Source organism: Parasteatoda tepidariorum, chromosome X1, assembly GCF_043381705.1.
Source record: "Parasteatoda tepidariorum isolate YZ-2023 chromosome X1, CAS_Ptep_4.0, whole genome shotgun sequence".
In the NCBI taxonomy this organism is placed as follows: domain Eukaryota; kingdom Metazoa; phylum Arthropoda; class Arachnida; order Araneae; family Theridiidae; genus Parasteatoda; species Parasteatoda tepidariorum.
In genome coordinates this window covers 68,067,272-68,083,399 of record NC_092214.1, presented here as the reverse complement: position 1 = coordinate 68,083,399, position 16,128 = coordinate 68,067,272, and the positions used below count along the sequence as shown (strand labels likewise).

The following is a 16,128-nucleotide window of genomic DNA, read 5'->3' as shown; positions in this document are numbered from 1 at the left end:
TGTGAAAAATATAGTTTTCAATAAGTTCAATCAGTACTATTTAATAAGTTCCGTACTATTGCATAATTAAAATACCAAATGCCATATAATCAGCAAAATGTCTGTTTTTTTTTAAGTAAGTTTCAATTAGGTTAATACATTATAGTCTTTAATTATATATATTACGAAAACAGTCTGTAAATATTATAGATATTTATAAATATATTTATTCTTCTGACTAGCTTTTGTGAAATGGTAATATTCTCATAGGAAAAGAAAAGTTTCGTATAAAAAAATGAAAATAAAGGAAATTTAATGTTTTAAAATCAAGATAATTAGGTCACTTTAAACAAAAGTTCTCGTGCTGCCATCTACTGAGAAAATGTCTTTAAGGAATAAACTTAATTGTGAAAAATGTAAAGAATTCCAAAACTTACATGAATTTCGTTTATGTCTGCGAGCCATCAACCAGTATTCTAAGTAGGAAGATGGCAGTAATTTCATTTAATGGCATAAAATGGATGAACAAAATATTTATTATTCATTTTCAATCATTATTATTATTAATAAAAATGCGAAATAATATCAAGAGCATTCCGTAATTTCGCGTTCATACTACAATGTTAACTTGGGGTTCTTATTACGGATGTTCTGAAAGACCCAAACTAAAATTTTAATTTATCCATTTACTGTAAGCCCACTTAACGTAGATAAAAGTAAATAATTGAATTATACAAATAAATCTAAGGGCAAATCAGTAAAAGAGAAAATAAATAAATTATCGAAATCAGCGTATTGATAAATCGGAAAATTACGGAATAAGAAAATTAAGAAATGAATGAGTCTACGTAAATAAATGAAATGAACATGTCTCTGTCCACGAAGCGAATAAAGTAAAATTGAATTCATTTAAAATATTATTATTAATTGCTATTGAGATACGTAATTTTTAAACTATAATATTTTAGATTTATTCTTTGTGTGTGTGGTTACTGAGATTTTCTTAACAGATATTGTGGATTAAAAAAGTACTGCGTGTACTTTATTTTCATAGGGATTGCACTACAAATTAATATATAAATATCGAAAAGGGAAATAAATTATATATTAGGGGGACCGGAAAGTAATGTCGTTTCGGTGAATTAAATATTCATTAGTATAAACCAATTCATTTTTTTCGATCCATTTTTATTCATTTTCGATTGAAAGGTTGTTGCTAATGAGGGTGAATACATTATTGATAAGAAATAAAATCATGATAACAAATATCAAATGCCCCGAAACTGCATTATTTTCCGATCCTCCTAATAGAAAGTTCCTTAAAATTTGTACCGTTATTAAAGTTTTTTCAAAAAAATATTATCTTCAAAATTTCAATGATAGAACACATCATTAAAATAAATTTTGGAATTTCTATCAAAGCACTATATTAATTGAAATTCGAAACATTCAGTTTTATAACCATTTAGGTGATAATGAATATAAAAATCAAGAATTATAAAATAAATATAATATTTTTAAAACACGACGCAGTTAGTTTTATTACCTGAAACATTTTTTCGAAGTAAATGCTAGATAGTTTGGAAATAAATGCTTTTTAGATCTTGAATTAACGTTAGGAATTGGATGAACTTTTAACATTACAAATAATTTTACACGATACATTTGCATTAACACAGTACATAAGTTAATATTACCTTCTGTTTAACCCATTAGTAGCTTTCAGACACATAGTTAGAAATTCTGGACCACGTTGAACTTAAATAACTTACCTTAATATAAAGTTATAAGTTGAACCCATATTACTATACAACTTCAACCATCTTTAACTTGAATACAAAAAAAGAAAAGAAAACTATAGTTCAACTTGTAAGAAAACGTGGTCTAGTTTAACACCTTGCAAAATTTAAAGCCTTATAAGTATAATGTTTTTTTTTAAATAAGACGCTGTTAATGTTATTTTCGGAAACACTTTCTCGAAATAAATGCTTGACATTATGTTAATCATGATTTTTAGTTCTTAAATTCAGAATTTAATGTATTATAAACATTGTAAATAATTACAAACTTTACACAGTACATAAGTTGATACCCTTCTCGTTAACAAATTAGTAGCTCTTAGGCACATAGTTGGACAACATTGAACCATAATATCGAACAAGTTTGCTACAACCTTAATAAGGTATTAAGTTTACCCTATTACCATGCAACTTCAACCATCTTGAGCTTGATTACAAATAAAAAAAACTATAGTTCAACTTGAAAGAAAATTTGGTTCAATTCGGCACATTCTTAAGTGTAACGAAATTTCCCACGATATCAGGGTAGTGAAAGTACAGTTCAATGTTTAACCTTTTTTTTTTTTAGATTGTAGACCCGGCGACGATCTGTAAAAGTTATATGTTTTTAACTGAATGGAAGTGGGTTGAAGTTATTTGTTTTCTTCTTATTCTTATTATTATTTATTAAATCAGTTCTTCTAATTTTCTCCCCAAGAAATTTAATTGAATGTAAGTTAGAAAAGTATCAATATTTCAAGAATTCATTTCAAGAATTTTTCTTGAATATTACTAGCAACTTTCATTTCAACAAGTACAACGAAATTCGTGGAAAATGACAAAAAATTAACTTCAGATAAGCACAAATGCCACTCCTAAGACTTTATTTTCCTCTCTAGACAGCCTTCGAAGACTTGAAACCCTTTACTCGAAGACAAGACATAGCAACCAAACAAGCATGTTACTACAAAACACTAAAGGAGCATGCTAAAAAAATGGATTTAGAAAAAATTGCTTTAAAAGACAGGGAAAGGATGGTAAGTTTTGCTCTTAAATGTGTATTAATTACTTTTATAACTTAAAAGAAAAGTAAAAAAAAATTGTCAAGTTTCCTTTCAGTTGTTCTTTAATTATTTTTAGGTGAAGTTAAACTTTAAATGCTTCCAATTTACATAAGTTAAGGAAAATATATATATGATTGAATTAACAACGCCAAAAAAAAAATTAATTTTAAACTTTCATAAGAGGAATTTCAAAACTACGTATAAATAACGTAGAACCAATTAAACTCTTTTTTTTCTTCTGGAGCACACAGAAAAGCACCTTAAATACAATTAAATTTAAAAACAAAGTAGCAAAGCCTCAGTTTTGATGTATATTTTTTCCAGTACATGTAAAAAGAAATATTGTCTCGTTCGCTTTAGCTGTTGAAACATTTATTTTCAATAGTGTATATTTCAATGAAAACCATTTTAATTGGTCACTAAATCAAAACTCACCGATTTAGAATGAGTATACACTAAAGCATGCTTGTCAAAATGTTTTCCAAATAAATTTGAAGCTAATAATTCCGCTTTCACGTCGGCATTATTAGTCGGCATTTTTATAGATAAGAAAATGTAAATTTTGAGGGCAAATATGTCCACAACTAAAGTAAAGTTAATATAATTTTACACTATGTTAAAGTTAATATATCTTAACTTAGAATATATTTGTATGCAAAAAAGAAATTATTATTTTTTGAGAAAAGCACTTTTATTACCTTTCCTTTAAGTATATAAGACCATCATTCTTATACTGTTAGAAAATTCTCGGAAACAATAACAATTTATTTAATTGTTATTTTAACATATTCAATCAAACCTGCCAAATAACCATAAGAAAATGGTATATTCAAGCTCTTTTTTACCTAATACTGTTAAACAACCAGAATTTTATCCCCACCAACTAGGCCTTCGACCAATAAGAATCGAGAGCATGTTCGTCGAAATCTGGAGGCTAAGCCATCTGATAAGGATAACGAATTCATATTTTTTACTTTCCATCATCAGATGTCTAACACAACAGCGAACGCCTAATAATCTTATAGTAAGAAGTGTGTGGGGAACGCCTCATGAAGCCACTTAGTTTCTTGAAAATAGTTACATACTTTAGTCGAGAACGCAAATCTGTCAATTTCATGACCGTCTGAACAGACAGTCTGAATTTCGATTCCTAGCGTTGACACCACAATAATACTTCTATTCCTCCAACACATGAGGAGTTTCCTGTGTCTTGTCTTCCTCAGTTATTGAAATACAAAATTTTCATTCCCCATAGATGCCAACACCACAGAGCTGCTCTAGAAAAAAGAATCTGGTAGTTCCCATCTCTTTCAATGGGTGTCCCCACTAGATAATCTAATTTAGCTACGGCTCACTTTATAAAACGCAGCTCAATTGCAACCTAGCTCCAATGTCTATTGCCTAAAAAAATTCTAGCATAACCTATCATCTCCAACACCCAACTAAATTTCATATTTTCGTTTTTTTTAAACTATATCAGTTGTAAACAGTTTCACACCAGTAATGGTAAAGAAATATGCCTAACCATAAACTTTACGATTAATTGTATGGACAAACTGCTGCCGGTTGCTTTACCGTAATTGCAGAACGAAAATTTTAACCGTGCTATAATTGTGTCACTTCGTTGACCAGCAATCTTACACAAAAACTATGTCATGTCACCGTCTATTAATTTATAATTTAATATGGAAGTAAAATAAAAGATTATTGTAGCATATTACTTATATTATTATAAAGCAGACACGACTTAACACGATGTGTAAAGCTTTTGCAATATTCGACATCACCCTAGATTTCATAAATTGAAATAGATAATACAGGTGCAATAACGAGTTAAGTCGTCACCGATTAACAATGAGTAAAGATTAAAAAGGTAATAAATGAAGAAATACATTGAATTATATTGTCATTTGGATATAATGGCCCTTTTTCAATGATTTCCAATAAATATATTAATCTTTGTCATACATTTTAGTTTTACTGCACTTTTTCTTAAAACTTTTTTACTGAATCCTTTTTTATTTTTAAAAATTTTTTAAAACAAATTTGTTTCATTTAGTGAATGAAACTTTGAATGAATTTTTAAATTTTATATTGACAGCTACATAATATTCATATTTTCTTACAGTTTTCAGAACTTGACTTTCTAAGTGTGAATCAGTTTGTGATTGAATGTGCAGCAGTGTATGATAAAGGTAATTGATCAAATTATTAACTATGTTTTCTTTCTTCCATCGACAAAAATTACAATAGATTTTAAATAAGATAAATCAAGTTTTAGAAAATATACTTTAAGAAACGTTTCTTAAAAGTTGAATAAATTTTATGTTTGTCATTAGTGCATGCAGAGTTTTTTCCTAATGAGCACTCTTGATAAATATTTCTATAATTCTTGCTAAAAAAAATTGATAAATTGCCAAAAGTATACCTATTAGGGGTTACTAATTAAATTTTAAGCCAGAAAGACGTTTTTTAAAATGCTTAAGAGAAACTTAACGAAACCATTTTCAAAATCTTACAAATTACTTGTGAGGAAGTCGGGAATAAAAATTCTAAAACCTGTTGGATTGCCTGATGAAACTTAAAGCTGTTTCTAATAAAATCCTTTCATATCTTCTTTGATTCTTTTAAAGATTAAACAAATTTTGATGTTTTCAGTATACTTTCCTCTATAGCGTTTCACTAGATAACTTTTAATAACTTTGTTGTTTCCTCGTTTAAATATCATGTATAAATCTTCTTTTAAATTCATTATAAGTATCCTAAACATCTACAGTAAGAGCGCTCATTAAGCAAAACTCTAATAATATATGTTTGAAATTAGCTTCAATTTTCATTGAATGTAAATGAACTTAAGATAATAATATTTAGTTTTGATATTTCAGACAAGCTTTGGCTTTGTCACGGCCATCATAGTGGAGCTCATATAACTAAAGTGAACTGTGATGAAAACATTATGTATAGACTTAACATCGAAGTAAGGATTCATATTAGTTTAATTTCAAACTCAAATATAATATTATGCACTTAACAATATGTTTATGAATAAAATATTCTTAAATGTGTAGTAAAATACTATTCCATAAAAAAAAAGAATATCACCCTGAATATTTACAATATTTACATTCAGAATATTTAGAAATTTTCTAGTCCCACATACCTATTTCATGCTAAAAGTCTGTATTATTAACTTAACAGATCCCCATTCTACTGTCAAAAAAAATTCTGTAATAGAAGTAAAATAGTTTTCGGAAAAAGAAGTGATAAATAACTTTGATAACATATTGCCCAGTTGATTTTCTGACGTTAAGCAGAATTTATTTTTTAATCTCTTTATGTAATAAATGTACTTAAAAACACAACTGATCTTCCTTACCTTAAATTTCGATAGTTCCTTAAATTTTCTGAAAAACAAATATTCCTCTAGATATCTTAAAGTAGATTGCATATTTTTTAAAGAAACTTCTGTAAGAAACTTTGCTTTTTTATGGGTCTACTCATATATTCTCATACTTCCATTTTGAAATTAATCGCTTTACTAACTAATTAAATTGCTTGTTTTTCATGTATGAGTAAATAAAAATTCTACTCAACTACTGCGATTGAAAATTGAAATTCTAATCAATGTAAAAACTGTTTATCATCTTTAAATCACGCCGTATTGTCCTCTTGATCTCTTATTCGCATTTTTCTTTCCTTTTTTAAAACATTTTTTAAAAAAATGCAATTTTTTTGTCACCGATAGGGACATAGTGATTCAAAAATAACTCGATTGCTTTCCTTACGTTTAAATTTTTGTATTTTTTCTACTGAAAGTTTTTAAGTAGATAGTTTGAAGCAAAGTGGTCGAAATAAGTGTACAATATTATTTAGGTAAATTAACAAGAATAAATTAAATAATATTCTTTGATGAAAAAAAAAAATATTACCTTCTTGCAAAATATACTCTTTGCAAATTTGTGAACTTGAACCCAACCCAGAAGACATAGGAATTCCTGGATACAGCATTAGGACAAACTAGCCGTCGTGGAAGACGTTTTGTTAGAACTAATCTGCATTGCCCTACAAGATGAAAAAAAGAAACATCTCACTGTTACCAAGAGGACATGGTAATTCGAACCCATGATTTGACTCTCTCTCTGGAGATAATTAACGCCAACACTGTAGTTGGAGTGAGTGGCACTGTGCGATCCGTACCTTCATCGCTGCTATTTGAACCTAAAGCTAACTTGGTGTTGTCGGTAAATGCGTCGATCACACAACGGATTGAGAGCCAAGGGGTCGTGAGTTCTATCCTGGAAATCGACTAAACAACTGGCGTGTTTACGTAGCTAGATGCACGTTAAATCTGTCGTGACTGAAAGTCCTCTCTTTAGATGTGATGTGGAAGTTTGGAGAGAAGGGTACCACTTCAGGCGTTGTCCGCAACTTGTGACCAGGATCGAAATTACGTGGTATTCCTATCATGGCAACTGAAAAATGGAGCTCAGAAAAACAAGACAAGGTGCTTGACCAAGGTAGGATGATGTGATATGGTATTTGAACCTGGGTCACATCATTGGGAAGCTAGTACTTAATCCGTTGAGGCATTTCGATTTTAATTATATATCATTGTAATTTGAACGGGAACTTCCCTTTGAACTAATTAAGATTTAATTATACTTTAATAGCGTTAATTCGAATCCTTTAATTATACTTTCTGTCTTTTGAAGGGAATAATAATTTTTTTGCAGCAAACTGACTATAAGAAATTTAAAAATAAAGTACACATTCCACATTTTTAAAAAAAATTTAATAGTCTTTCTTATTCTAATAGTCTAATTGCTACTTTTTTTTCTTATTTTAAAAAAACTGTAAAAGGAAATGATCTTTGTATATTGATAATATAATACATATTCATTTAGCTGAGCTTTTTAATGCTACTTTTTGCCAATGACTCCATTTTAAACTGTTATGAAAGTCTCCTTTGTATAATAAATTGTAGAATAAAAAAGATTAATTTTCATTCTATTTTATTTCAGCTGGAATCTCGAGTCATGTGTATGCATGCTATAGATGATGACACAATGCTCTTGGGAACACTGTCACATTTTGTGCACGCTTATTCAACGAAATCGCGGTACGTACAGACATGTTTTTGTTTTTGCCTAAGCCTAATCACTTTGCAAAAGCTGTTTAAATTTTATTTATGATTTTCAATGAAATAAGCCACTTTACGAAACGCAAAAAAGTGTCATTTCAAAGAAACAGTTTCTTAATTTTGACTACATAGAAAAGCTTTATATATTTTAATAATGATTATACGCTTTTGATTAATTGAATGAGAACTTTTTAAAAAGTTTTTATTTGATTATTTTTAGATAATATTTTTTCGATATGATACACGGAATATATGTATTTAAAAAATACTCCTTCTCTGTTGAAATTTACAGTTGTCAGAAAAAAATTACCAAAAGAAACAAGTAGTGATAATAACGAGAGCAACAAAGATATTTTGAAAAATCGCATAAAATTCTTTTTACGCAGCTAAATTAAAAATGTAATTTATTTTGAAAATTTTAAAATCTGAAGTTTATTGTAAAGTAAACGTTGCGACATGTTAAAAACATGAAATAAAAACTACCACAGAATTTTTCTCCCGTTTACATATTTTAGAAACTTAATCAAGATTAAAAAAATCTGAATACTTAAGACTTTGTGTTTAAAAGGTTATTTTGAAACAAAGATATTTTCAATTTAAAGAAAGAGTTAAGATATTACTGGTATCTGCAGGAAATCAATGAAATTCCTCCCGTATTTTTGAGCAATAAATAAAAATAAAGGAATTTTATTATTATTTTTATTCCTCTCTCTTGTTACGCTTATAATTTGAATTTGAATATAACCTAATTAAATAATTTTTAGGCGATTACTGTGGGAAATAAGACTGAATGATTCTGTATTATCACTGGCGTCCCATGAAGAAGACGGATTTAGACAAGTATATGCTGGGTTAGCGGATGGAACAGTAGCTGTTGTTGAAGTAATTAAAAAAAAAATATTCAGATGATTCTCTTTTTAAATAAAAACAAGTTTCAATTTTTGTCTTCCATATTACGTATTATGTAATATCATATATTATTACATATATAACAATATTATGTTCTATCAAGTGACACTGTAAAAAAATCTGAGTGTTAGTCAAAATAAATACTGTTTATTAAAATGTTATTTTTATTAAATTCAAAAGCATATTCCTGTTCAGAATGCTTTTTATAATTTAAGATAGTTTTCTTAAAAAACTTTATATAGAAAGATATTTTACTGTTTACTAAAACGATATTGTTATCAAATTTAAAAGAAAAAAATATGGTAATAATTTAAAATAGCAAAAATTCAAATACTTATACATTTTACTGTTCACTAAAATCTTCGTTCGTTGTTTTCAGTAAATTAAAAAATATATAATTTGGTAATGATTTATTTTAAAACTTAAAAGAGATTTTTTGAAAAAAAATTGAATAGTTTATGATAAATTAAAGAGTTTTATTATGGTATTTAATAATCTCATTAAAAGGAGATAATAATGTCAAATAAATTATCCCAAGAAACTGAAGCAAAAAGTTATACTCGGTTAAAAACTTCCTTGGCTTCAAAAAATTACCATCTTTATATTTTTTAAGGCCAATAAAAAATTTTATCAGTAATAATGTTATTGTTATATAATAATGAAAGTATAATATTTTGCATGATGTGATGGATATATAAAGAGGTTTGGGCAATATAGTGATAAGCCACTCTTTTTTACTTCAAGCTGTTTCTTAGCATTGTTTCCAGATAAGATGGGGGTTCAGAATTTCAACTAGATGACAACATAGTATTTTCTGCACGGAAATCCTAGGGTTTTACATACAAAACTCTCTTTTAAACAATATAAAAAGTGGCTTACCCTGATATTGCCTCAAACGTTTCTTTGTTAAATAAAATATTTTAATTTTAGAGTATTGAAGGGCAATTTCCGAAACCAGAAACTTTTTACATCATCATTGGCTCAAATCCAGTGACGTGTTTACGGCATGTTGACCGAAGATTGTGGTGTGGAACAGGAAACCGTGTAGTGATACTAAATGCGAGGTAAAATTTTACATTTCCTTTGATTTTTAGAGTAAGTTGGAAAAGTTGATTTTTTTATTGCAAAAAACCCAATTTTAAAATATAATTTTCTCCTTATGCCTTGCATCTTTAGAAAAAAAGCATATACTTTTAAAATTAAGAAAGTGAAGTAACTAATACATACAGCTACGGATTTTCTTAGTTGCTACACACATTCTAAATTTTAAAAGTTATGCATTAATCGTTATTTTAATGAATTATGTTTAAAATAAATCCAACAACCACAATATATGAGCAATTTAAATATATATAAATTACAGAGACTCAATGACTAATATGCTTTACTGGTTACGAATTCTAGTTATCTTTGGAAATTACTATTTTAATTCAATGGAAATAGAAAATATCTTTTACTAAAAGCAAACAGTTGAAAGGTTTTTCCTAGTATAAGGCACTAAAAAAATTAGACAAGTTGAAAAACGGCTAATTGAAAAATATGGTTTGTGTTTAATTTGAAATAGAAAAAAATTCGAAAAGCTTTTTGTTAGATACATAAACATTTTTGTGCATATAACACAACCTAGAAGAATGAATCTGATAGGGTTTTAGTCAATAAAGATTAGTCAATATATTGAACCATTTTAGTACCAAATTTATTTATTTATAAATTGAAGGACTTTGAGAAAAATAGTGGCAAGCCTTTTTTTTTTTTTTTTTTTCGATTGCATTATTTTTACAAATTGTTTCTGAGGTATCTTCCTGATTGGTATTTTACAGGTTTCTAAAAATTCTTCTAGATAATTGCCCAATCCTCAAAAATATGTAATAACCTACATAGAAATCATGGTGTTTTTCGCAAAAAATACCAGCATGAACAATTAAAATATGTGGCTAACCATATGATGCCCCAAACATTTCAATTTCACTGTTAAGTACTAATGGTCGGAATGTTTATGATAAATTATTCAGCTATTACGCTTTTATTATTTATTGTATAATTCATTCGGCAAAATATTTATACTAGTGTATATGTTGATTTCTTTTTATTTATTGAGTTAAATATACCTTTTGAAGTATTTAATTTTTTTTATTTTCATAAAACTTTATTAAATAGACATCCTACTAAGTGAGTTATTTTAGAGTCTATTAAAGATAGAATTAGTTCCTTCTAATGTCGTTTTAAAATGAAATGAATATTTTAATAAATTAAATTGAGACTATTGTGGAACTACTATTACATTTTATCCGAAATTAAATGTTGTTAATGCAATATTTAAACAAGCTGTGATAAAAGTGATAGACCTAAATTTAAAGTGAAAAAAAAAATCAAATTTGGAGATATTATGGAAAAAGAAATATACATTTTACATTTACATTTTCAGTTTTAAAATATTTTTATTTTTATTTTAATGACCAGTTTAAAAATTGCCTGGTCCAGTTTCAGGCTTTTCTAACAGTAAAATTAACCAAATCAAAATTATTTTTATCAAAAAGCATTAAAAGTTTATCAACATTTTTGTACGAAAAGTGGTCCATAAAATTTATTAGTTTATCATTTATTACAAACGTAACGTATTCATAAATCTGAGTAATTTTTGCATTTTTTTTCAAAATGGTAGTATGTAAGATTAGCAACTTTTGATTAATCATTAGCTTTTAACACAAAAGAGAAACAAAAATAAATACTTAAAGTATCTCAGTAATGTATCAAAAATGCAGGAAATGCAATTAAAAGTAATAATTATACAAACATTTTAAGAAATTGTGTCTAGTCTTAAGACAACTGAAAACATTAAAACGAATTAAGCAGAAATAGAAATGCTGGGAAAAAAAGCCGAATGAAAAAATTATTTTTAAAAAAAAATCTTAAATTAAATAACTAGCTTTAAATTTGTATATATACTTGAAATTGTTTTTAGCAAAAACACAAAATTTTCTTAACGTTTTTTTTTGTTTGTTTTTTTTAAATTTTGAGGAAACATAGAACGAGTAAACGCCCATTTTAAAAACTTTATAAAGGCCTTCAAATTTTTTTTCATTTAAAAAAATTCCAACCATTGTTAAAAATCAACTTAATCTAGTTTTTGCTACAAAAATTGTTTTCTACTTTACAACCCGTTATTGCTCCTACGTCCACCTTTCTATGATTCAATTTTGCTTTATTTAGAACTTTAGACTCGGTAGATCAGTTTCATACATCATCGAGTTGCTTAGATTACCTGTCAATGCTTGTATCTGACGATCGAGGAGTATGGCTAACTATCAGAGGATCATCTGTACTACAACTTTGGGATCCTCATACATTGACCTGTAAACTTCTGTTTGATGTAAAAGACAATAAATATCCACGATCTCCAAAGGTAAATTTATCTTTTATAAAATATTTTTGTAATATTAATGGCTGCAAGAAACTTAAATATATACATGCCATAACTATCGTAATTAAATATTTTAATTCCCAAGCAACAAAATTTTGTCATATGCTTAAGTTATTTTCTTTTAATTAGTTTTTAAAAATACTTGCTTCAAGAAATTATTATAAAAACCTTTAAAGCTAACAAATTAATGATATCATAAACTTAATAGAAACTTTACAACAAAATTCAAAATTATTAATTGTTTATAAGCATATCAAGAGTTATTCCCAAAATCCTATTTAGTATTTATTTATTTATTCCAAAATCATATTTAGTATTAGTATTTATAGGTATCAAGTTGAAGAACAAATACTACTAGAGAAATTAGATTTTAATGCGCTTTTGCAAATTGATAAGTTCATGAAAAATCATACTTTTCAAACTACACTGTTAGAAATTTCTCGGGAAAAAAAGTTTGATAACAATTTATTTAATTGCTATTTTATCACATTCGACAAAACAATCAAATAACCATAAATAAGATGGTATTCAAACTGTTAACTCTTAGAAAAACCGCTTGTTAACTGCTTTCACTTAATATGGTTAAACAACCAGAATTTTATCGCACCAACTAGGTCAAACTAATAAAGTCACTTAGTTCCTTACAGCTGAGTACATATTGTAGTCGAGAGGGCTAATCTGTCATCTCAGGACTTACAGGACGAGGATTTTCGAGTTCCAACATTGGCACCACAATATTTCTTCCAATCCCTTCAATACAAGAACAGCAATGAAGAGTTTCCAGTATCCTGCACTCCTCGATTTGCGTAATGCATTCTCCAATTCGCGTAACCGAACGAAAAGGCTAGCTTGTGTTTATGGTTTTATACCGTAAAATTAGAAAAAGTTCTTTACTATAAATTTTACCATTAATTGGACAGACAAACTGCTGCCAGTTATTTTATCAAAATTTTAGAATGAAAATTCTAACAGTGTATTTAAAACAAATTAAAATTTAAAGCAAATGGTAGTGTAGACTTGTTTTTCTATCGATAACTCTAAGTCTAAATATATTTCAGAGAATGAATGGCACCTCCTCGTGTCTGTTTGTTGATCCACAGAACGAGAGCTTACAAACGAATATTGAACCACGCACAAAAAAGGAACAATTTACGTGGAAATATATTTCATGTAATTTGCAAAACGCAGCAATTGATAAATTTATCGGCACCTATATTTTTCACACCAAAGGTAGGAAACGAATTCTTACACTTTGAAACAGCAAGTATTACTACTGTGTTAAACATATGTATTTCAAAACTTGTCATAAGTTCTTCGGATTTATCGATAGTTAGTATACTTTTCAATATTCTAATTCAGATATATTTTAAACTTGTTAATCAAATTGAATGACATTAACATCAAAAATCTATTTTCTTAGTGATTACCAAGGGTCTGTTGAGAAAATCAATTTTTCATGTGGTTATGACATACTGAGTGAGCAATTTTTGTAAAACATAAATGCATGAACTCCAAGCACATTTTAGGCATTAAGGAACAATTAACACGCATGTCTGCTTATGCATGCATTTAAGTTCCGTTATAAAGTTTACTTTCTTTAATTAATTATTGAAATACATTAAGACTTATAGAAGTTTTTCCTAAAGTTAAAGTATAGAAAAATTCTGCATTTAGATTTTTTTTTTTTTTTTTTTTTGCAAGAAATATAATTTTCGAGTTACGAACATCATGTAATTTATTGCTTGCGAATAATCTGTTGCACAAAATGTACCGGATGTCCCGAATATAATGGACAATTTGAGAAATCATCTTTTTAATAAAATGGAAAGGATAGAAATGCACTGTATTCTGTGTTCTGCTTAGGAAACTTTTCTTCTAACCAAGTATCAAATTTAGTTAATAAGTTCGTCAACCGATGGTGCTTTAACTAAAAAAGCTAGGAAACAATCTTTTTAAAATAGCAACCATATGCTGCAATAATTTAGGTCAATCTAAGGACATAATTAACTGACGCCTGTAGCCAAATATTTCAGTTTAAATGATCTCGCATGCTGCAAAAAATATTGTCTTATACGAGAGTTAGAACTTTTACTGTGGCAACTTTTTATTCGAAACTGGTACAAAAAGATACGCGTTATCAAGTTAAATTGTTCTTCAATGTCAATAGTCACCAGCATTGTCTACCTGTTGCTCGTGATATGTAAGTCGTAGGATAACTTTAACAGCGCTTGTTCTGTTGATAATTTTGATGGAATGTTCTACAACCTGAAGAATCTGTAGAACAATTCTAAAGCGAGTGCTTCGAAATGGTTTCTTCGTTTAGGTCACAGAGTAAGTCTAAGGTCTCAGTCACAGTTTAAGTGGTACAGCACTTTCTTAACAGTAGACCTTTTTCTTCTTCGCTGACACTAGGATGACCTAGCAGTGTATGTCTGACAAATTTTGGTACCTCTCATTAAAGATTTCTAACCCCCATCTTGTCCCTTTTCTGTAAGATAATGAAGATACTCTGCAAGACGCTTTAACACCCCGATGATACTCTCACGCCATTTGAATTCTACCAGATTCAATGTCTACGCAATTCCTATGCTCCACTTTCGAAAATATCATGACAACACTAAATTAGACCACCGGCTAATATGAGACTCTGTTCTTCTCGTTAGTGCTCATACAGCTAATGTCGCAAAAATGTCAATTTGAGCTCATTTGCTCTGAGGTAAGGTAGGTATGTAAATAACGTGTAGCATAAGCGACATTATTCGTTTCCGTTGCATGTTGTCTCTATAGCAGTGTTGCCACTATAATTCGTTCCTACCCTCATAGTTTCAAAGTCATCAGCGCCACATATTGAAAAACTTTTTAACTAATTTGGAAATTTAGTGAAAAAAATAAATCCTGAAGCAAAATGCGGAGAAACAGTTCACTCCTATCTCCGCTCATTCTTTTTTTTTTTTAATTGATATTTCAAATCGTCAGTCAATTATGAAACTCCCAGCATCTTTGTTTGCCTTATTTGAGTAATGAAAAATATTAGTTATTAAATTGAATTTAAGAAATATGTGATTGACTGAAGAATTTTTTATACTTTAACACAAGGAAACAACCATTTTAAGGTATTAAAATTTGGCTGCTCTTACCTTAGAAGCTAACTACAGTTACATTCTTAAAACAGATCATCAACCAGCATGAGCTACTTTACCAATGGAATGAAATTAGAATCTGCAATTATAGATTTTATTTTATACTTAGTAGCAAGTCGATAAAATTGTAGCGAATCACATAGCAGAAAACAGTTCAATAGTTATTATATCAATTGTATAAAATATATACTAGTTTATTTTTGTAACATTACCTTCGAACTAACATCATTTATTTTTTCTGTAGCAAATTATCAATAGTAGTATCAATAAAAGATTTCGTGGAAGCCATGATTAAACTGACATTGTTTGGAGCACAAAAATTTGAAAATCAAGGTCCTTATGTACGATAAAATACAGTAGCCATTTTTCTACACTGACAAGAAACATGTTTTAAAAGCATTAATGAAAATATCCTTGCATTTTCTTTAAAAATTTACTTCTTAAGTAACAAACTGAAACTTTAAATGAAATAATAATCGTTTGAAGAGAATATAGGTAAAGCAGGGTAGAGCGGAGTACCAAGTTTAAAATATGTTTTAAAAATACTTAATAGATGATTAAAAGAAGCAGAAAATGTTTCTTTGAACACATTATATTTTTATGTTCTTAAAAATACAATATTTTTTTGGAAAATAAAATTTGTTTATTCGAAAACAGAATATTATATCAGGTATCCTGTCGTGTCCCAGGTATAGGG

General features: G+C 28.2%; 1 protein-coding gene across 10 annotated transcripts in view; it reads left to right on the top strand.

The window, feature by feature from the left end:
* Positions 1 to 16,128, top strand: part of LOC107451019 (uncharacterized) — a 222,115-nt gene that overhangs the window by 194,839 nt on the left and 11,148 nt on the right. For all 10 annotated transcript variants that reach the window (XM_071187637.1, XM_071187638.1, XM_016066980.3 and 7 more), the window contains 7 exons: positions 2,657 to 2,794; positions 4,950 to 5,016; positions 5,707 to 5,798; positions 7,843 to 7,940; positions 8,726 to 8,843; positions 9,801 to 9,934; positions 12,081 to 12,273. In XM_071187637.1, coding sequence (XP_071043738.1) covers positions 2,657 to 2,794; positions 4,950 to 5,016; positions 5,707 to 5,798; positions 7,843 to 7,940; positions 8,726 to 8,843; positions 9,801 to 9,934; positions 12,081 to 12,273 — 840 coding nt within the window. The remainder of the gene's footprint in view (positions 1 to 2,656; positions 2,795 to 4,949; positions 5,017 to 5,706; positions 5,799 to 7,842; positions 7,941 to 8,725; positions 8,844 to 9,800; positions 9,935 to 12,080; positions 12,274 to 16,128) is intronic.